Source organism: Pseudozyma flocculosa, assembly GCF_000417875.1.
Source record: "Pseudozyma flocculosa PF-1 unplaced genomic scaffold scaffold00008, whole genome shotgun sequence".
Lineage (NCBI taxonomy): Eukaryota > Fungi > Basidiomycota > Ustilaginomycetes > Ustilaginales > Ustilaginaceae > Pseudozyma > Pseudozyma flocculosa.
This window is the reverse complement of record NW_006920876.1, coordinates 132,962-152,440: the sequence shown is the minus strand read 5'-3', so window position 1 is coordinate 152,440 and position 19,479 is coordinate 132,962. Positions and strand designations below refer to the sequence as shown.

The window sequence follows — 19,479 nt, the reverse complement described above, 5'->3', positions numbered from 1 at the left end:
CAGCCGTTTTTCTCCTTTTCTCTGGCCGAGGTAGCGTGTGTCGGAGCGGGACATTGCGACCTCGATGGGTGACTGAGGTGCTCGAGGGGAAGGTGAAACCAAGGGGATCTACGCTGCATCCCTGCCGTGTCTCGTATGAAGGCCGATCGTTGGCCCGAAGCTGCTGAAAGCTTTAAAGACGGCCGGCTGTCCTCTCCTCTCCCGATGGAACGCTGATGGGGCACTTTTGCCGCGCCGCACGCCGTCGCTCGACTGTCGATGCGCTCGTCCGATGTCGAGCGCTGTCCGCTCCGTCGCCATCGCCCGTCGGATACGGCGCGACCAAGCAGGGCCAGGGGGCAGCGTGGACGGATTTCGAAGAAGCCGAGCAAGGGATCCAAGCTGCGAGGACCCACGTTTATCCCCTGCGGCGGGGCTGGCTGTCTCGCCTACGGCATGTACCGGTCGGTGCGCCTGCGTGCGTGGCCTCGGTTGAGGGTGCGGCGTCGGCGTCGTCCTCGTGGGCGTTTGACGCCCAGCGCCAGGCCAGGTCGTGGTGCCGAATCCAGCCCCCCTTGGCCAGCCGGGATGTGAGGCGGTATGCATCTGCCAAACCAAGGAGCGGGAATCGAAAACCGACAACAAGAAAGTCCAGACCCCGCTCGCGCCCTCAAAAGTCGAGCCGGCTGCCTGGACCAGACGGGATCGGCAACGTACAGCAGCTTCCTTTCACCGGGCTGGCCGCCAACCAGCGAGACGGGCAGGCGAACCACACCCGCCCCCCGGTCTACCTGGTCCCGGCGCGCTTGTGTGCGGCCAGCCTGGTCCCTCCAGACACAGACAGACAGAGGGAGCAGAACGTGCTGCCTGCTGTTGGTCGGATCCATGCTCGGGCAAACCAGGAACGCTACGACGAGGTGGCACGGATCGCGCTCTCGATGCCGTCGAGGTAGCCTCTATGAGCCTCTCTTCCAACAAAGTTCAAGACTCTGCGCTCGTGTACATACACACGCCGCTGCATCGAGCCAGAGTGACGGGGCGGCGGTGGATCGGTCGAACAAACACACACAGGCTCAACCGACGCGGGGGCAGGACAGGCTCGTGAGTTAAGAGGGGCATGGTGCGGCTCATCTATCGCCTTGCTTGGCTTGCACATGCACACCCAGCTGAGGGGACAGCAGGCAGCGGGTGCGGGCGGCAAAGAAGCAGCGAGCAGCGGCGGCGAGCCTCTGGTGCAGGAATTTCAAGGGCCCTGGCCCCATCTTCCCGCTCTGCAGTGCCCGCTTGCAGCTGCTTCTTGGCTAGGGACCCCCTCCCCGAGCCCGCATGTTGCCTCTTGTCGTCGACCATGGCCATCATTTGGCATCCGGCCGTCGGCCTTTCCGGACTCTCTCTCTCACGGCCTGTCCGTCGGCTTCCCCTCGGCGTGGCTTTCTGTCTCGACTCGCCAGCTCCCTCGACGACTCGAGCACTGCACGGTACCAACCATCGCTCACTTTTGCTTTTGCCGGCCGGCCTCTTGTCGCCCACGGGCACGCGCACACGACCACCGACCGGCTCGCCCGCCGCCATCGCCGCCATCTACCGCTACATACCTATGTAGCTTGACCTGCCGCCTGACCTGCTGCACCTCTGTGAGCGGAGTTGAGCTCTCGTGCATAATCTTGGCCGCCATCAGCGCGTGGCCAGGCAGGCGGTCCTCTCCGACCCGGCAGCAGCAGCAGCAGCACTCAAAACGAGGGTCCACCATCGCGCCCTCGAAAAGACAGGCACCACCACCGTCCCGCTGGCCGGCCTCCCGCGGCGCCCTGGTCACCATCGCCATGGCCCGCGATCATCGCCACCGCTGCGACCCCATCTCTCGGCTCGCGCCATTCCGCGGCCCGACACGGCAAATCATTGTCCCATCCTGATGGCGTGCAAGGCTGCTCCGCCGCTTGCGCCCTCTTTCTGGCCAAGCCGATGGCACAGTCCCTCGCGTCCCGTCAACTCGTGCCGACGGAGCGTCCGGCGTCCCGACTCCGTCCCGAGAAGTATCAACGGTGAGTACCCCCGTTCATTTTGACGCAATGGCCCCTTTCAAATTCGAGCCCTCCGCCCTGCTTCCGTAACTACGGTACCTACCTAACCTTTTTTCCCGTGTACACAAGGTGCACCCTAAACAGCGCCAGCGTTTGAGCCTTGTCCGTGGCTACTGCACATCCGATGCAGAGGGCACTGTACCCTCGATTCACGCCGCCGCCGTGAGCAGATGGCCAGCGCACGTCGCCACCCTCCGCCGCTGTCACAATTGCCCGTCCGCTCCACTCCAATGAGTGGCTGGCTGGCTGCGGCACCATGGCCAGCAGCACGGCGGCAGGGAGAGGCCCCTCTGGCGTCCAAACCGCCAGCCAACCTCGCCTCAGCAGGCTCGAGGTATAAGATGGGTGGCAAGGGCGTCGGGCCGTACCATTTTCGCTTCTCTTCCGTCACTCCATCCTACTTCCCCCTACATCCCCGGCCTCGTCCCAGCCGCCCGCCCCGCGCCCCTACATCTCTGCGAGATCCAACGAGCCTTGACGAGCCCAGCGCTTCCATCAGGTCGTACCCAAAACAGGACCTCTCACCCCGGTCCGCCTATACCTCTTACGACTATACCAACGACACAGGAAGACATCGGTCGAGCTGGAATCGCCGCCTCTTTCCTGACGCAGACCCGCGATCGTAATCACAATCGCAAACCGCAGCAGCACCGTCCACCTGCCTCGTCGCCTAGCAATATCAAGATGCAGCTCTCTCTCAACATCCTTCCGCTCCTTTCCCTCGCCCTCGTCCTCCTCGCATTCGCTCCCTCGACCGAGGCGCACCAGCGAGGCCTGGCGTGGGGCACCAACGACTCTTGGGGGTCCAAACTGACCGGCGGCCTGTACACGTGGTACTGGCACTGGCAGGACGGTCCGAACCGCGTCTTTGACGGCAAGCTCGAGTTTGTCCCGTGCTTCTGGGGCAAAAAGTACGCGTCGCTCTGGCAGGCGCGCAAGAGCGAGATGGCCCAGAAGCTGCCCAAGGCCATCCTCGCCTTCAACGAGCCCGACATCGCGAGCCAGAGCAACCTCCAGCCCGCCGAGGCCGCCCGCCTCTTTCAGCAGGAGCTCCAGCCGTACAGGAGAAAGGGCGTGCGCGTCAGCAGCCCGCAGATTGTCTGGAACGTCGACTGGCTCTCGAGCTTCATGAAGGAGTGCAACAAGATCGGTTGCGATGCTGGTGAGTGGTCGATGGCAGCGCGACGCAACGGCGATTTGCCTGCCTGCGCCCACGGCGAGCGAGTGGCGCTGACGATATCGTCTCCCTCCCTCCGTGACGCTTGCTTCCCCCGGCCTCCTCTCTGAGCAGACTTTATCGCGCTGCACTGGTACGGAGGCTACAACGAGCTGCAGAAGCTCAAGGACTACGTTACGCGCGTCTACCGCACCTTTAACAAGCCCATCTGGATCACCGAGTACGGCGTGACGTCTGCCGGCGGCGGCTCGCAGGCGCAGGTCAAGCAGTTCCACGTCGATGCCACCAACTGGCTCAACTCGCAGCACTACGTCGAGCGCGCCTCGTCGTTTGGCGCCTTTGCGGTGTCCAACCCGCCAGACGCGTTCGGCTCGAGCAAAAACGCCCTCTTCAACAGCAACGGCAGCCTCCGCGACCTCGCCTACTGGTACGTCCACGGCGCCTCGAAGCGCGACGTGGTCGATGACGCGGTGGTTGATGAGGCCGTCGACGGCGCAATCGAGGAGGACAAGGGCAGCGCGAGCGCCGATGGAGACAGGATTCTCCAGGCCTCCGTGCCCAAGGCCCGCTTCGCCAAGCGGAGGCTCGACCAGGCTTGAAGCCTGGCAGGCGGCGCGTTTCTCGATTCGACCGTGACATACCTGGATTCTCCCTGGTGGATGGAGCTGGAAGCTCGAGGCAAGGTTACGAGTAGCGCGGAGGACACTCTTTTTTCGTTTGGACTCGGAGCTTCCCCCCTTCCCCGCGTTTTTTTCACCACCTCGCTGTCTGTCGCTCTCTTGGTCTGCTCGGCGTCTCGGTACTCTGAGCCTCACTCGCAATGGGATGGTTTCCGCAGACATTCTTAGGGCCGCAGATGCCGGTGCGCCGGTGGGGCTCTGACTGGCATCGGCTTTGGTGTGACTGTTGAGAGAGCGAGACGGGCCCTGGGTTGGCCGCTTACTGGTCGGGGGAGCGAAGAGTGCCGGCCAAAGGCGATCGAGTTGCAAGCGGCCGTGGGAGCTGTCCAGCATCGCCGCAGCCTCTGCCGATGGGTGCTGCCCGATGCCTGCACAATTTTGCTGCGCGCGCCGATCCGCTCGACCCCTGCCTCACCTCTGACATTTTGCCGTGGCCGAGCGGGGGGACGCCGAGGCCGGTCCGTCGGTCCGGAGTCTCCGCCTGGAACGCGACCCGTGCGCTCGGCGACATCCTCTTTGTCCCTCCTCCCGCACGTCGTTTGGCTTCTTGCCGGCACAAGCCAGCCAGCCAGCCGGCCCTCTGCCAGCAGCAACGGCGGCGACGGCGGCGGCTCTGTTCTTCCCCGCAAATGCAAAAACAGGGGTCCAGTCCTCGAGCGGGCTGGCCTAAAAACGTACGGCCGCGGCTGGGTGCCCGGCGTGGCACCGTCAACAGCCCGGTCACCGCTCCGCTCGCGCCCTCACCGCCCGGCCTGATCTGTGCGCACCGCGTCCTCGGCCTCGCCTCGCCCTCCTTGGCTCCTCTCCCCGTGGAAGCTTTCTTCTTGGCAGGACGGCTGGTGGACGGGCTGGCGAGAAAGGGGCGGAAACGGTAGGGCAGCGGCCAAGCTCGGCCTGCTCGTCGCTGCCGCCTCGTCGACGGACCTACTTATACCGCTCGCACTCGAGGGGCCATCGTACTGTCGCCCTATCTCACCCCTTCATCGCCACCATCACCGCACCTTTTCCCCCTCACCTCTCCGCTTGACGACCTCTCGCGGCGACCTACACCCACACATACACGCTTGCCACTATGCAGATCCAGGGCTCCACGCTGATCGTGACGGGAGGATGCGGAGGCATCGGCGGCGCCGTGGTCACCGACCTGCTCTCGCACTCGGCCAATGTCGTCGTCATGGACATCCACGACAACGAAAAGGGCAAGCAGCTCGTCTCGTCGCTCGCCCCCTCGTCGGCGGGCAAGTCGCTCTACATCCAGACCGACATCACCGACCAGGCGTCGTGCAAGGCCGCCTTTGACCAGATCCTCTCCTGGACCTCGTCCAACGGCAGCAAGCTCGTCGGCCTCGTCCACTGCGCCGGCATCGCGCTGCGCCGGCCGTGGACCGAGTCGTTTGTCGACACCATCGACGGCTTTGAAAAGATGCTGCGCGTCAACACGCTCGGCACCTACGTCATCAACGCCTTTGCCGCCGACGCCATCACGTCCCAGTACCGCGACGCCGACGCCAAGGCCAAGCAGGCCGCCGGCTCCAAGTGGAACCCGCGCGCCGACGAGGAGCGCGGCGTCATCATCAACTTTGCCTCGATCGCCGGCCACGAGCCCACCGGGCGCAACCTGGGCTACGGACCCACCAAGACGGCCGTGCTCGGCATGACCAAGAGCTTCTCCGACTTCCTTGGCCCCGCCGCCATCCGCGTCAACACCATCAGCCCCGGCATCGTCGCCAGCCCCATGAACACGACGGGCATCGAGTGGTTCAAGAAGAGCCTCGACGCCCACGCCGCCTTCCCGCGCCGCCCCGCCGGCTTCGACGAGGTGTGCAGCACCGTCCGCTTCATTTTCGAGAACGGCAGCCTCAATGCTGGTGAGTGCCGTCTTGCCTTCAACCGCCCCTGGTAGCTTTGCCTAGAAGCGTCGCCGTCCACTGACACCGATGCTGCCTGCCTGCCTGCCCTGCTTCTTGCTCGACCGCTCGCAGAGGACATCAAGGTCACCGGCGGCTGGCGTCTGGTCGCCGACTACGCCGAGGGCCGCGACCCCCGCGACACCTACCCCGGTGTCGAATAGAGCCAGCGCCTTCCCCCGCCCGCTCAGCCCAACATAGACAAGCCGCTCTCCTTTCCCGCCCCTCTCTTGTCCCGCCGTCCTTGTATCCCCTAGGGTCTAATCTTGTTGTTCTTTGGTCACCGTATCATCTCTGGAGTAACATCCAATCCAACACTTCTGGAGGTTCCCACGGCGCGGTCGTGGTCGTAGGTCGATGCGCGACTAGTCATATGTTCGAAGGGCCCCGGATGAGAGAGCTGGGGCGAGAGTGGTTGAGTCGAGCCGTGGATCCTCGCCCTGCAGCCACCGATGTCGACCCTGGAAAAGGAGGCAAGAATCAGAAGGCAAACCCGGACCTGGGGCCTCTCAGAGGGTAGATCCGCACCGCCATATGCATGTTTTCTTTGGCTGGTACGATCTGTATGGTCCGCCCACACCTTTCCGGAGACAGGCTCAGTCCAAGAACCACGGCCGTCGCGGGCGTGACTTTGCGATGTAGCCGCACTCGACCGGGTGGTGTGCAGCGAGTCATATCTCTGCTCGCTCTTGCTCAAGGGCCGGCCCTCTGCTTCCACGGCTGCAGGATGGGGGCGTGCTCGACGTCAAGCGAGCATCCGTGCTCTTCTCCGAGGAGCGCCTGACGAGCGCGAGTCACGCACGGAGAGGAAAAGCGAGCCGCACTCCGCTGGCCTGGGGCCGGGCCGGGCCGTGCCTGCATCCTCTTCCGAAGGCTCGGCGGCGTCGATCCCGAATCGCTCCCGAATTCCGGCAGGTGCTCCATTCAGGGCTCAAGGGCCTTCTAGGAGGGCGCCACGTCGGCCATGCGAAGCCGCCCTCTCCCACCACCTTGCCACTCCTGCCACGCTTCTCCATCACCTCGCTCGACAACCATGAGCGCAACCGCACCATGGGACCCCTTTGAAGACGTCTCGGACGAAAGCGACACGTCGCCTGATCCGCCGCTCTCGACCCCACTCACGCCCGAGGAGCGCTCCAAGCTGACGTTCCAGCAGCAGATCGAATGGGAGTACAATCAGGTCCGGCACCGCAGGGACAGGGATGCGTGCTACTTTGTCAAGCCGCCCGGCTTCCTCTTCTCGTGGCCCGACACTGGCACCTGGCGCGCCAAGCAGGTGGCCGTCCCCTTGCTATGGGAGGAGAGGTGCTCTCGCATCGACAAGCACCACCAGGCCTGGCTCTGCCAAGAGGACCTGCATGCCGAGGTCGAAAAGTGCCTCGGGGAACTCATCGTCCTGGGCTACGCCGACCTCGCAAAAGGTGAGCGACTCCGCTCTGTGCTCTTGCCGTCACTCGAGGGCTTGCGGCTCACATCACGCTCTGACCCTGGCATGCGCTTCGAACCGGCACACCACGTCCTTCAGGTTTAGCCGCGACGATGCAAGAGCGGCTGGAGCGATACAGACCCAGCGAGGCGTTCCAGCGCTTCTTTGCAGGGGGACCCATGACACAGCAAGACGACATCGACGAGCGACTCCGCGCCTGGCTGCCCGACCGGCCCACCATGGAAGAGCCGCTGGTGAGGCCACACCACCTACGCGCCACGTCGGCCTCGCTGCTGGCCGCGGAACAACCGTGGAAGAGCCAGGATGTCAACAACGCCAGTACACTCATACGCTGGCAGGAGTACATCCAGATCCTGGCCACGGTCGCCAAGCGCACGACGCCGACGCCCACCTGGCACGTCTACGCCACCAAAGAGGACGCAGAGAGCGCATCGCTCCCGCCCCGCGAGCACGAGGAGCTCGCGCTTGATCTACTCGGCAAGACGATCGACTGCCGCCTCGACGCATCGCTCCCCTCGGCTTGCATGAGGTCTTATGGCCGCTGGGAGGGACTCTGCGTAGGCATCTCGCTCGCGGCTCGACACGGGCGCAACAACCTCGTCGCAAAGGGGCTCGAGGCCCTCGTCTACCTCCCGACCAACCACAAGACGTGCGGGTGCTACACGGCAAGCAACTACCGCCGCTTGCTGGTCGATATCGTCGAGATGCTCGGTACCTGCACGGGCGTGTGGCGCGCCGTCCCTTCCGCCAACGAGAACGAGGGCTTCCTCGAGGTGAGTGTGCGGACAAGCCGCGAGGATCCTTGCCCGGCAGCCTTGAGCAGGGCAGCTCTGCGTCTGACCGGTGCTTCTGTACCTCTCTGTCGTGATGTCGCAGAGGCTGGCCTGGACCCGTTCTTCGATCGAGGATGGCATCCGGCGCTTCACGGAGGCCATCGATCGCCGCCTTGGTCGCATGCGCGACAAGGACTTGCCGACGCCAGAGGAGCCATACCGCGGCTTCACCGTCGACCAGCTCGTCGCAGAGCTCGAATCGCTGCGCCCCGACGTTGCCGCGGAACCGGACTCGACGGCGCAGGTTCTTGCTCGTCCGATCCCAGCACAGATCACGCAGCGGTACCTCTCGCTGCCCGCCGACCTGCTGAGATTCTACCAGCTTCGGCCGCAAGGGCTACCTACGACCAAGTGCGACCTGCTGAACCCGTACAGTGCGAGTGGGTACCGAGGGTACTGCGAGGATCCAGCGACGTACGTCGAGATCCTCCCGGGCGACCGCCTGCTCGACGAGCGGCTGGTCAACCACCAGAACGTCGACCAGGGCGTCCAGTGGCTCTGGACGCGCATCGACCTGGCCATGAGGGACGCCGGCATCCTCTTCACCCACGGGCAAGAGGACGACATGTACGACGACGACAGGTACTCGCTCTACGCCTACCTCATGCCGCCCGCGCTCTACTCGTACATGCGTCGCCTCAACGGTCTTTCCCCGCCCAAAGAGGACGAATGGGTCGTGTTCGAAGACTTTACCATCTTCCTTGGCTTCACGGAGTGGTTGAGGTACGTCACCACCAAGATCAGGAGGCTCGTCGAGGCGGATAGCGCCGGGGGCCGCGACGACGCCGCAGCGACGGCGACAGAGGATGCGCAGAGCGGGTAGCAGTTTGTTCAATACCAAAACTCATCGTCTGCACCGGATGATGGACTTGATGGCGCCGACGAGCTGCCCATGCAGCGAAAAAGATGCGCGCGCATCCCCTTGGGAAAGCACCAGCTGTGACTGTACCCTTTCTTCCGCCGCCGTGTTCCGAGTGTAGAGCCGTGCGTGCGCACCAGGAGCGTCCGCCCTGTCAGCGAGTCACTGTCGTTTTCGCATGAAGACCAAGTCGAGTCTTTCGAGCTGACTCGCAAGGCCATGTGCTTTGATGTCGAGACGGCACCCCCTGCCTCGACAAGGGAGCGAGTCACGGACCGGCGGGAAGCGATGCTCGTGGGCGAGCGTACGTCGTCGATCCTTCTTTTCGCGAAGCGTTTTCGGGCCGCCTCGCTGCCGTGCCTGCATGTGGACAAAAGGCTTGGCGGCATGCAGATCCCGACGCTGCCGCCCGACTTCCGACCGCCGGCCGCTGAGGCAGGCTCAGCATCACTCACTCTCCTCCGCTTCGACAGCTGCGGGAAACGCTCAAGGTTCTCGTTGCCCAAGTTCAAGTGCATAGCAACGTCTTTGTCACCCTTGACCACATCGGGTTGTGATGGGATAAGAGGCGGGGCTCTCATCGCTCGTCAATTGGTGTCAGCCCATCACCGAGTTCTCATCCCCTCCCCTTCTCGAGCTGCACATCGCGCATCTCGCTCCCATCTAGGACCATGCTCTTTGATGATGAAGATTGGACAGGCTCCGAAGAGATCGAACCGTACCCGACCGGACCGACGCCCGAACAACGCTGCGGCTTGACATTTCAGCAGCAGATCGAGCTCGAGTATAGCCTCGTCCGCGATCGCAAGGATGGCAGCGCGGGTTCGCGCATCAGACCCGACGGCTTCCTCTTCGCCTGGCCACTCTATCGCACTTTCCGCGACGAGTGTGTCGCGCCGCCGCCAATCTGGGGCAAGCGATGCTCGCGCCTCGACGAGTTCGATCAGGCCTGGATCCGAGAAGAGGACCTCCACGATCAGGTCGACAAATGCCTCGGCGAGCTCATCGTCCTCGGATTTCCGGACATAGCAAAGAGTGAGTGCCCAGCCGCGCGTGCGAATGGCTGCAGAGAGGCGAACAACGCACAGCTCAATGTCGCTGCCCTCCTTTCTCGCCCCTCGAATAGGCATGGTCGGACTGATGCAGGAGCGCCTCCAGCGGTACGAGCCAAGCGGTGCAATGCAGCGATACTTTGCCGGCGTATCGATGTCGCATCAGGACGACCTCGACGAGCGGGACAAGGTCTGGACGCCCGACCTGCCCACAACCGAGGAGCCTGTCGTGAATCCGAACCACCTGCGCCGCCTATTGCGCGCAGACGTCCTCTCGGGAAAGCCATGGAGATCCCGGCTAGAAGTCGACCTTTACAAGTTCCGCAACTTCCAAGACTGGATCCAGGGCCTGGTCGCTGTGGGGAAGCTCTGCAACAGGAAGGACAGCGCCTACCTCACCATAGCCGAAGCGGAAGACGTGCTGCTTCCCCCTCGCGAGTTCGAGGAGTTGGCGCTCTCCGTGCTGGGCGAGGTGATCGACTGCCAGCTCAGCGAAAAGGCGACGGCTGCCTGCATGTCCTACGTCGGGCCCTGCGAGGGACTCTGCGTCGGCATTTCGCTCGCGGCTCGGCACGGGCGACAGGACCTGGTCTTGGACGGACTCAAGACTCTGCAAAACCTCCCATTGAACCACAGGCCACGGTGCGCGTGCTACACGGTCAAGAGGTTCCGTTGTGTGCTGATTGAGTCCATCGAGCTACTCGGCGGCTGCACCGGCGCATGGCGAGCCTTGCCCCTGGCCGAGGAAGGCCAGGGATTCTTGGAAGTGAGTTGATCCAGAAGCGACGACCAGGGTTGAGGGGTTCCACCAGTCTCGCTGAACGACACCCACCGTCCTGCCCGACTCTGCGCCGCAGAAGCTCGGCTGGACTCGTTCGTCGGTCGAAGAGGGTGTGCAGCGCTTCAAGGAATCGATCGACCGTCGACTCGAACGCATGCGCAACAGAGATGTGCCCACAGACAAGGAACCCTACCGCGGTTTCTCGGTGGACCAGCTCATCGCAGAGCTTGAGCGCCTCTGTCCGGACGTCGCCACCGAGACCGCCGCCTCACCTGAAAGCGCGCCCGAGATCCCGCAAGCAGTCGCAGAAAGCTATCCGATGCTGCCAGCCGACTTCTTACGCTTTTACGCCTTGAGACCACACGGCCTGCCCGCGATTCTTTACGAGGAAGCACAACCAGCCACGTACATCGCAGAGCGTTTGGTATCGTGGGCAGTGGAAGCGGCCTATATCGGGGTGCTGCCGTTCGAGGGCGTCGTGATAGACCGGTTGTCAGAACACCACGCCATGTGCCAGGGCATCCCGTGGCTCTGGGGCTGCGTCTATACGCACGGCGTGGAAGATGTCGTCCGCTTCACCCGCGACAAGACGATCGGCAAGTGGTTCATGCACGCCTTCTTGCTCCCGCCCAGCTTCTACGCGTCCATGCGGCGCACCAATGGCCTTGCACCCGCTGATCCGGACGACTGGGTCGTGTTTGAGGACTTCAAAATCTTCTTGGGATTCACCGAGTGGCTTCAGCACATGGTCACCAAGGTCAGAAGGATTGCAAAGGCGAATAGCGCCAGCGGCCATGGCGACGAGGCGGCAGCACCGGTTCTTTGATACAGCATGGGTTCGCGACTTGGACGCATGCAAAGGCGAATCTGATGGCGCCGGCGACCTGGCCAGACAGCCTGCGGGGAAGGGCGCATCTATCTGCCTAGCTCCTGAAGACTTGCAAAGCCAGGGCGATTCAAGAACATCTTGCTCTGAGTCACTGCCGTTTGCACATTCATTCGACCGGTCTGTCAACTCTCACGGGCCAAATCCCGAGGTCGTCATACATGAGCCGCCCGCCGGCTGGTCGACTGCCGCCCATCTATCGTGTCGGCGTGGCCCGTCCCGAGTTGCAACGCTCGACGAGTCACAGAACAGCGCGGCGCTTGAAGCGACCCGTACGTGAGCGTGTGCGGCTGTAGCACCTCGTGAATCTTCCTTCGTCACTGCGCCTCGGGTTCGGCCGGCCTGCCGAGGTGGCCGGCGGGACCTTGGCTTGCGCCCGGTTGCAGAAGCCCCCTGTCGTCTTCGTATAATGCCAGGATACGCATCTGCATGAGCCTCGTTTTGAGCGCTGTGCTGAACCCCTCGCTTCTGATGAGGCCGATCGGAGGATCGATGATCTGGACGAGGCCAATGTATACCCTGGGCAGCATTGTTCCCTCGTAGGGCAGGGCGACGGCGTCAAACTGTAGCATGGGGCCCTCTTTTGGTTGCGACAAGACATAGCCGAAGCTGATCGTGTATCGGCCAGGGACGTCGATGTTGGCGAACAGGCCGGTCTTGACTCCCTTGTTCTTGCGGATGAGAAGATTGGACGCCGCCTTTTGGATCGTGGTGCGGCCTCTCCGTTCGTAAGGACTGCCGGGCGCGTGGATGGCAATGCTGGGTCGACGAGGTGCGCCGCTCAACGGCCGAAAGTCCCTGGCCCGCGTGTTCAGCTCGTCAAGAGCAAGGACTTGCAGCTCCGCATCGCCGTAATGGATGGGTCTCCCGTTTCCAGCGACCTGTCTCGGTACAGACGAGATCGGCCAGTCCTCTTGCGCCTCCCTGCTCGACTTCCGGACTTTGTGGATCCGTGCCGGCGCCTGGAACAGCGGACGCGCATCTCGGTCGGCCTCCTCAAGAACGGAAGAGGCCGGCCGTGAAGGGTACTCAGGGTGCCTCGGCCCGTCGAACTGGCCCTTCCTTGTCGAAGTGGGTGAGTCGAGCTCGATAGGCGCTGCAGTGCCGGCGCCGTGAAGCTGATCGTCGGGAACATCGTTTTCGATGACCTCTACGTCGCTTGCAGGCTGCGTTGCGAACGATTGATGGGGCGACGGGACATCCGGATGGCCCGCATCGTGCAGCGAGATGCCAAATGGCGCATCGTCTATCCACGCGAGGTGGCGATACACATCTTCCAGCGCCTCGACATCTTGCGGCAGATCAAGAACTGGTCGTGCCACGGCGATCGCCTGACGTGCGGGGACAAGCGTCGCCAGAATGATGGCCAGCACGATCGTCGAAGCGAAACGGCAAAGCTCCATGATGTGTCTTGTGTGAGGGAGGGGAACTTGGTCGAGATCTGGTGGGAGAGTAAGGTTTGGTGAGAAGAGGGTGTAGGGACAGATCGATGGCAAGAGGGGACATCTACATAACGTCCTTCGCCTCTCTGATCTCGGCCGCGAAAGGGGGGCAAAGAGAGTTGACAATGGCTCCCGACCCACCTTCGGGAGGAGATCCGGGTGGCGTTCTACTATCAGCAGCAAGCTAGTGCAAGCCGCACAACGCCCCGAGCTGTGCGTCTGCCCCGACCTTGGCCGCCACATATGAACATGCCTGCAAGACCATCAAGGAGGGACAGCCAAACTTGCACGATTGGATGGCTTCGCTGCCGCGAAGCCGTCGATGACCGGTCGAGCTGACAGCATCCTGGGAAAAACTAAGGCAGTGCTTCAGTCTGACTTCCAGCGGCCCTTCGAGCTCGACATGTACCTAGGAGCAACTGGCCTACAGCGCAGGACGGGCAAACATGGTCATGCAGTCCGGGCGACCTTTCTGCGACGGCCAGGACGGCCACGGCGTGCATCCGAACGGGTCAAAACACCGGCGCCCTCTTCGAGCGCCATATTCTTGCGTTCCAGCGCCTGCAGCCTGCTAATGAGGGTCGGATGGAAGCCCACGGTCTCGATTTGCGGAGGAGGATTCTGGATCTCCAGGATGCCGATGTACGTCTTGCCCATGCCGGATCCTCTGTAGGGAAAGGCGACGGTGTCGAACAGGAAGGAAGGGCTGTCTCGCTCCTGGCCAAAGATGTACGAGAAGCTGATCCGGCATCTGCCAGGGATGATGATGTCTTCCAGCAGGCGCGACTTGGCGCGGCGCTGGGCCTGGAAGATGAAGATGTTGTGGGCCGCCATCTTGACTCTTTCCGATGGGCGTTTGCCAGCTGGGATCTGATGCATGCGGACGACCGGCTCGCGACGGGATCCTCCTGGGGGCGTCAGCTCCCTCACGCGCTCCTCGATATCCCTGACGACGATAGCAGCCAGCTCGTCGCTGCCAAACGCGAGCCCGGATCCTCTCGGGATGTCGAGTTCTTCCACCGCCGTCCTTTGTGTCGCAGGTTCGGAGACGCCAGTGCTAGCTTCGCCATGGGTCGGTGGCCTACTCGCAGCGTCTGTGTGACTGGAAGCTGCAACAGGTTCTTGCGGCGATGCAGTACCTGCCGAGCCCGGCTCGTCGATGGATCCGAAGTCTGGACGTCTCTGAGTGACGGCGTGCAGCGGCTCCTGTTGCACCGCAGGTTCGGCTTCGTCCCGCAACATGGCGGGTGTGGCATATTCGAGCCACTCGAGACGCTGGTGGAGCAGATCCAAGCCTTCGAAGGTCTGTGGCAGGTCATCCAGGAGTCCCGACCCAGTGCCCGTCGCCGCTTCGAGGAGGACAGTCACAACCATGAGGAACAAGATGAGCACCGATACTGGACTGGGTTTGGGGTGGCGCATCGTGCTTGGTCCGCCTTTCAACGTCGCTGACTGTGGTGCGGAGGGGGGCATCGTTCTTGTCGATGCGAGTTGATGAGGAGCGAGGTTGTGGAGTGGAAGACAGCCTCTGCCTGAGTGACTACGTTCATCCCAGCCTGACCCGGCAATCAAGGCAGTGCAAGTCGCAAGAGGTGCGACCAGCAGGCAGCGACTTGGTGGCCCTCCGAGCTGGGCGTCTGGCCGCACCGTGTCCGCCACACCTCATCCAGCACCGGATAGATCGGAAAGCGGCTCCAGGCCAGCCTTGTGTACCCTCGCCCGGATCTGGTCTTCCTTGCACGGCAACCACGCATGGTATTCAAGGCGCAATTGAGCCCAGAAACACCTAACAACGGGGCGGCTGGGACGGAAACGGAGCCGCCCACTATAGCCTTAAGCGGAAGTGTTCCTCCTCTATGGGTCAAGGCCACTGTGCAAGTCATCCGCAGGGCCGATCGGGCCGCCCGGCCGGGCCGAGGAAGCTGAAACCCTCTCGAGTTCGAACCTCTTACCCGTCAGCGCCTGCAGTCGACCAGCGAGGACAGGGCTGAAGTGATCAGTGACAATGCTGAACTCCGGTGGCTCTCGAATCTCGAGAATGCCCAGGTACGTCCTTTCCAGGCCAGAGTCTTTGTAGGGGAAGGCAGCTGCGTCGAAGAGGAAGGTGACACCGTTTCTCGGCTGGTCGACGATGTACGAGAAGCTGACTCGACACCTGCCCGGGACGTCAATGTCTGTCAACAAGCCAGACTTGTCGAGAGGAACCGCCTGATTCTTGAAGAGGTTGCCGGCCGCTTTGCGTACCCTGACCCACCTGTCCGTGCCGCGCAGGGTCGAAGGCTGGTGGATCCGAATGATGGTCTCGCGATCGAGCCGAACTGAAGGTGGTAGGTCTCTGACCCGCCTCTGCAGCGCCTCGACGACGAAATCGGACAGCTCCGCATTGCCGTAGGTGATCTTCTTTCTCTTGAGGCCGGCTTGGGCGTGGTAGAGCTCCGTCATCTGCTTGCCAGCTCGCGACTGCCTGAGTTTGCTCCCGCCGCGTGCTCTGCCTCGTGGCAGAGATAGCGGCGATCCTTCCACGAGCAGCGGCTCGATGGACGTCGATCCCTCGTCGTATCGGGCGGACAGCTCGGCACGGTGGTCATGGCTTTGCACGGCAAGATTGTCGTGACTTTGCGGGATAGAAGAAGCAGCTCCTGCCGCAAGAGACCCAGACGGGTTACCAGGGAATGCGTCGTGCACATGAGGATCATGCGACGCCTGCTCCTTGCCGGCAGCATGCTCTGCTTGCAACATCGCGGGCGTGGCATGGTCGATGTATCCGAGGCTCTCGTAGAGCCTGCCCAGGCCGTCGGGCGACTGAGGTAGGTCGTCGAGTAGCCTTGGGCCTGGCGCGGCGAGTTCAGCCCCCTGCAGCAGCGATCCAGCATCCTCGATGTGGGTGAGCCGGTGGTACAGCTCGCTCGAGCCCTCGAGGGTTGGGTGCAGATCATCGAGAAGTCCATTCCCAGCGCCCACAACCGATGGCTCGAGGACGGCAACTAGAGTCGCCACAAGAATCGTCGACGCCATGGTCGAGCCCATTCGGAAGAGGTGCATCTTGCGTCGCTCTTGTCGATAAGGTCGTCGGTGTCCGTACAAAGGGCTCGGCATGTGAGCAGGAAAGCGAGGTCGTGAGATGAGGCCGCTTCGGCCTTTCTTCTTGGCGAGTGAGATTTCATCGAGAGGCTCCCTCCCTGCTTTATGTACGTACGTAGCTGGCCGTTCGAGAGATGCCCCACCGGCGATAAGCAAGGCTGTAGCGCCCCGGGCTACCTCCGGCTGCCAGATTTGCTCTCGCCGCACACGATAAGAGATGAGCTTCCGAACCCTCGCCCCGAACGCCTACGGGCGTCGAAAGAACCTTCCGGACCGAGCAGGAGCGGGACGGAGCCAGTCAGAAAAATGAAGGGAGGGAAGGAGAGCGGGAGGGACGGGCGGACGGCCAATGCATGATGTTAAAACGACGAGAGGTGAGAGAGTCACAACAGGCAGCGTGCGTGAGTGCGGCCGACGAACGACTCTCGTAGAAGCTCGGCATGTCGCGCTGCCCACATCACGGCAGGCCGAAGCCGGTGAGCTTGCCCGGCTGCCTTGTCTGACCTGCGCCGTGATCTGTTCCAGCCGGTGCTGATGCTGCTGCAGTCTGTCCCGGATGCATGGCTTCACTCTCCTGGTTCAACGCCTGCTGTGCCTGTCGAATCCGCGTGTTAAGGTTCTTGGAGAACCCCTCGGGACGCAGGAGATGCGGCGGCGCCTGGACATAGACCTTGCCCAAGTAGGTCCGCATGATTGAGGGGGCCCGGGTTGGGTCCTTGAAGTCCTTGACGGGCACGGCAATGGCGTAAAACACAAACGTGCTGGAGTCTGGCACGGTGGTCTTGGCAGCATGCGAAAAGACGACGCGGTAGTCGTCGGTCATGATGTCTTCCATCAGGCCGAGCTTCGGCTTCTTCTGATGGTCAACAGCGCTGAAGAGGGCCAAGATCAACGTCTGTTTGGGCCTCGAGAGGCTCGCTTTGCGTGGAGCCGGGTCGATCCAGACCTTTGGCTGCTCCGGGGCACCATGCAGCCCGACTGCGTCGATGATCCGCCTCTTCAGAGCGCGCACGGTGAGTTCGGCCAGCTCGCCGTCACGGTAGCGGATGCCCTGACGGATCGGACCGTTGTTGATGCGGTCGATGTCTGTCTCGAGGTGCTGCGTGCCGCTGTCAGTGGCAGCAGGAACGAGACGAATCTTACGAGCACGCCTCTTGGGAGCTTTAGGAGCTGCTTGAATGAGCGGTGCTGCACCTTGCGACGAAGAGCCCGTACTCGGTGCTGTTCGGCCAGGACGCTCCTTGGAGCTCGCAACCGGCTCGGGCGGTTCGTTGAGCCTCTCCGGGCTAAGTGGCGGCAGCGGATGAAAAGGCTCAAGGTCGTCGAAGGTGTCGTCGTGGTGTGGCAGGCGCGGTTGCGGCGTTGGATGTTCCGTTCGAAAGCTGCGCAACAGCTCGGCGTTGGGTTCGCGGCCGCCGACGAACACTGGACCGTGCCAGAGCTGCGCCACTTCATCGACGTTCAGGGGCAGGTGAAGCTGGCCCGGTTCGACTCCCACGACAGCCCCGAGGGTAGCGAGAAGAGCCGCAAATGGGAGATGTGCGCGAGTTGAACTCTGCCAGACGAATCTCATCTGCGGTGCGGTACCTGCGGAGGGCTCATGAGATGTGAGAGAACAGAGGGTCAGGGCGATGGACCAGGCCACCGTGTCTTCCACCTTTATACTCCTCCATGTTGGCCAGATGAGCGGACGGACGAGCGCTCCCAGAGCGCCGAGCTGATGACGGCCCCCCGAGGTACTTTTATGAAGTCACCGACTTGCTCTCAGCCGGGGTCAGCAATGCGTGGCAAGAGCTTGAGCGTCGGAGCGAATCTGCCCGTCTCATCTCGAGCGTGGGCCGAGGGATGGCCGAAAGAGCCGTTCCGAGGGACAAGAAAGGTGCCGGACGGGGCTGAAGGCAGCAGTCTGCATCTTCATGGATCGTGCGGCATGCTCATCGGATCACTCAAGTTGTCGTAGTCGCCGGCACGAGCCGTCGCCCTCGGAAGCTGGCGCCGTCGCCCTCGGAAGCTTGCGCCGGCGCCCTCGTGGTCAAGTGATGCGAGGTTCTGTGAGGCGGTCGAGGGGAAGGAAGTGTATGTGCGTTGCAGGGCGAAATCCTCCCTGTGGCTAAACAAGAATGATCGAGATGGTGGTCGGAAGGTCCGATGGCCTGACGGGCACGCCGGTGCTTCCTGCTTTTCGGCGCTGGACCCTGGGCCTGTTTTCCCCCACCGCACCGGCAAAGGCTGCCTCGGTTGGGCCGGTCAAGTCGGCCCATCGGTGGCCTCCTTGGCCCGACCACCTCTGCCCTCGCCCAGCCTCTCTCCCGCACACCACCTCCAAACCGTCGCAGCGGCACCCGGCAGTCCCGCACCTGGCGATGCTCAAGACCATCTATACCTGCCGACATGGCTTCCGCATGAACTGGCAGGGCGCCGAACTCTTCCTCCCCACGGGCCGGCCGCGCGATCCCGTCCTGACCGCCCACGGCCTCAATCAGGCTCGCGACCTGGCGCGCTACATCGCATCGCTACCGCACGAAGAGCAGCCACAGCTCATCATCAGCTCGCCGTACTACCGCTGCCTACAGACGGCGCAGCCTACCGCCAAGCTGCTCGGTCTCGAGCTGGTCGCCGAACCGGGCCTCGCCGAGTGGTTCCCTCCGGCGCCCTTGTCGACCGGAGTCCACCCGGTCCCGGCCAGGGCGGCCACGATGAAGGAGTTTGTGCCAACGCTCTCGCTCAGCTGGTCGCCGCTCCTCTATCCGCCCGTCGAGGGCGAGACGATACCGCAGCTCCATGCTCGCGCCCGGAGGATCCTCGAGCTGATCCAGCAGCGGTGCGCGGAGCTCGGCGTGGAACGGGTCCTCCTCTGCAGCCATGCCGCGACGCTCATCGCCATGGGCAGGGTCCTCCTTGATGACGATGGGGACGGCCAGCGGACCGTCGACATCAACGTTGGCACCGCCACGCTCAGCAAGTACGTGCGCACCGCCAGCGACGCCAGCACTTGGAGGCAGGAGCTCAACGGCGACGGCAGCTTCCTCCCGCACGGCCCCGAGAGGAACTGGGAATTTGCACACGTCCCTGACAATGTCACAGAGCCGGGGATGGGCGCGGGCTGGATCGACCAGGAGCTGCCAGCGTCGGCATCCACCGAGCGAGGCCGAGACCCCCCTCCGGATCGGCCCAGCAAGCTGTGAGCGGGCGGCTCGGGCCGGTATCCGATTGCATTTGGATCATACGATGTACTTTTAGCTAGACGGCGACCCCCGCAGAGGCACACATGCAT

General features: G+C 63.1%; 9 protein-coding genes across 9 annotated transcripts; 5 read left to right on the top strand and 4 right to left on the bottom strand.

Annotated features, from left to right (window-relative positions):
• Positions 1-2,744: 2,744 nt before the first annotated feature.
• On the top strand, positions 2,745-3,836 carry PFL1_02752 (uncharacterized protein; the record flags this gene model as incomplete). Its single annotated transcript, XM_007880267.1, has 2 exons — positions 2,745-3,222; positions 3,352-3,836. The coding sequence occupies 2 exons, from the start codon at positions 2,745-2,747 to the stop codon at positions 3,834-3,836; spliced, it is 963 nt and encodes a 320-aa protein (XP_007878458.1).
• Positions 3,837-4,989: 1,153 nt separating this feature from the next.
• PFL1_02751 (uncharacterized protein) lies at positions 4,990-5,988 on the top strand (the record flags this gene model as incomplete). The annotated part of the gene is made up of 2 exons (XM_007880266.1): positions 4,990-5,785; positions 5,900-5,988. 2 exons carry the CDS (start codon positions 4,990-4,992, stop codon positions 5,986-5,988), a joined length of 885 nt encoding a protein of 294 aa, XP_007878457.1.
• An 869-nt stretch (positions 5,989-6,857) lies between these two features.
• Positions 6,858-8,927, top strand: PFL1_02750 (uncharacterized protein; the record flags this gene model as incomplete). The annotated part of the gene is made up of 3 exons (XM_007880265.1): positions 6,858-7,245; positions 7,350-8,044; positions 8,148-8,927. The coding sequence occupies 3 exons, from the start codon at positions 6,858-6,860 to the stop codon at positions 8,925-8,927; spliced, it is 1,863 nt and encodes a 620-aa protein (XP_007878456.1).
• Positions 8,928-9,634: 707 nt separating this feature from the next.
• Positions 9,635-11,622, top strand: PFL1_02749 (uncharacterized protein; the record flags this gene model as incomplete). Its single annotated transcript, XM_007880264.1, has 3 exons — positions 9,635-9,998; positions 10,090-10,781; positions 10,873-11,622. 3 exons carry the CDS (start codon positions 9,635-9,637, stop codon positions 11,620-11,622), a joined length of 1,806 nt encoding a protein of 601 aa, XP_007878455.1.
• A 377-nt stretch (positions 11,623-11,999) lies between these two features.
• On the bottom strand, positions 12,000-13,085 carry PFL1_02748 (uncharacterized protein; the record flags this gene model as incomplete). Its single annotated transcript, XM_007880263.1, has 2 exons — positions 12,000-12,991; positions 13,019-13,085. 2 exons carry the CDS (start codon positions 13,083-13,085, stop codon positions 12,000-12,002), a joined length of 1,059 nt encoding a protein of 352 aa, XP_007878454.1.
• A 463-nt stretch (positions 13,086-13,548) lies between these two features.
• PFL1_02747 (uncharacterized protein) lies at positions 13,549-14,546 on the bottom strand (the record flags this gene model as incomplete). The annotated part of the gene is made up of 2 exons (XM_007880262.1): positions 13,549-13,592; positions 13,646-14,546. The coding sequence occupies 2 exons, from the start codon at positions 14,544-14,546 to the stop codon at positions 13,549-13,551; spliced, it is 945 nt and encodes a 314-aa protein (XP_007878453.1).
• Positions 14,547-14,978: 432 nt separating this feature from the next.
• PFL1_02746 (uncharacterized protein) lies at positions 14,979-16,139 on the bottom strand (the record flags this gene model as incomplete). The annotated part of the gene is made up of 1 exon (XM_007880261.1): positions 14,979-16,139. The coding sequence occupies one exon, from the start codon at positions 16,137-16,139 to the stop codon at positions 14,979-14,981; it is 1,161 nt and encodes a 386-aa protein (XP_007878452.1).
• A 523-nt stretch (positions 16,140-16,662) lies between these two features.
• On the bottom strand, positions 16,663-17,778 carry PFL1_02745 (uncharacterized protein; the record flags this gene model as incomplete). The annotated part of the gene is made up of 1 exon (XM_007880260.1): positions 16,663-17,778. The coding sequence occupies one exon, from the start codon at positions 17,776-17,778 to the stop codon at positions 16,663-16,665; it is 1,116 nt and encodes a 371-aa protein (XP_007878451.1).
• Positions 17,779-18,568: 790 nt separating this feature from the next.
• Positions 18,569-19,390, top strand: PFL1_02744 (uncharacterized protein; the record flags this gene model as incomplete). The annotated part of the gene is made up of 1 exon (XM_007880259.1): positions 18,569-19,390. One exon carries the CDS (start codon positions 18,569-18,571, stop codon positions 19,388-19,390), a length of 822 nt encoding a protein of 273 aa, XP_007878450.1.
• Between the last annotated feature and the right edge of the window lie 89 nt (positions 19,391-19,479).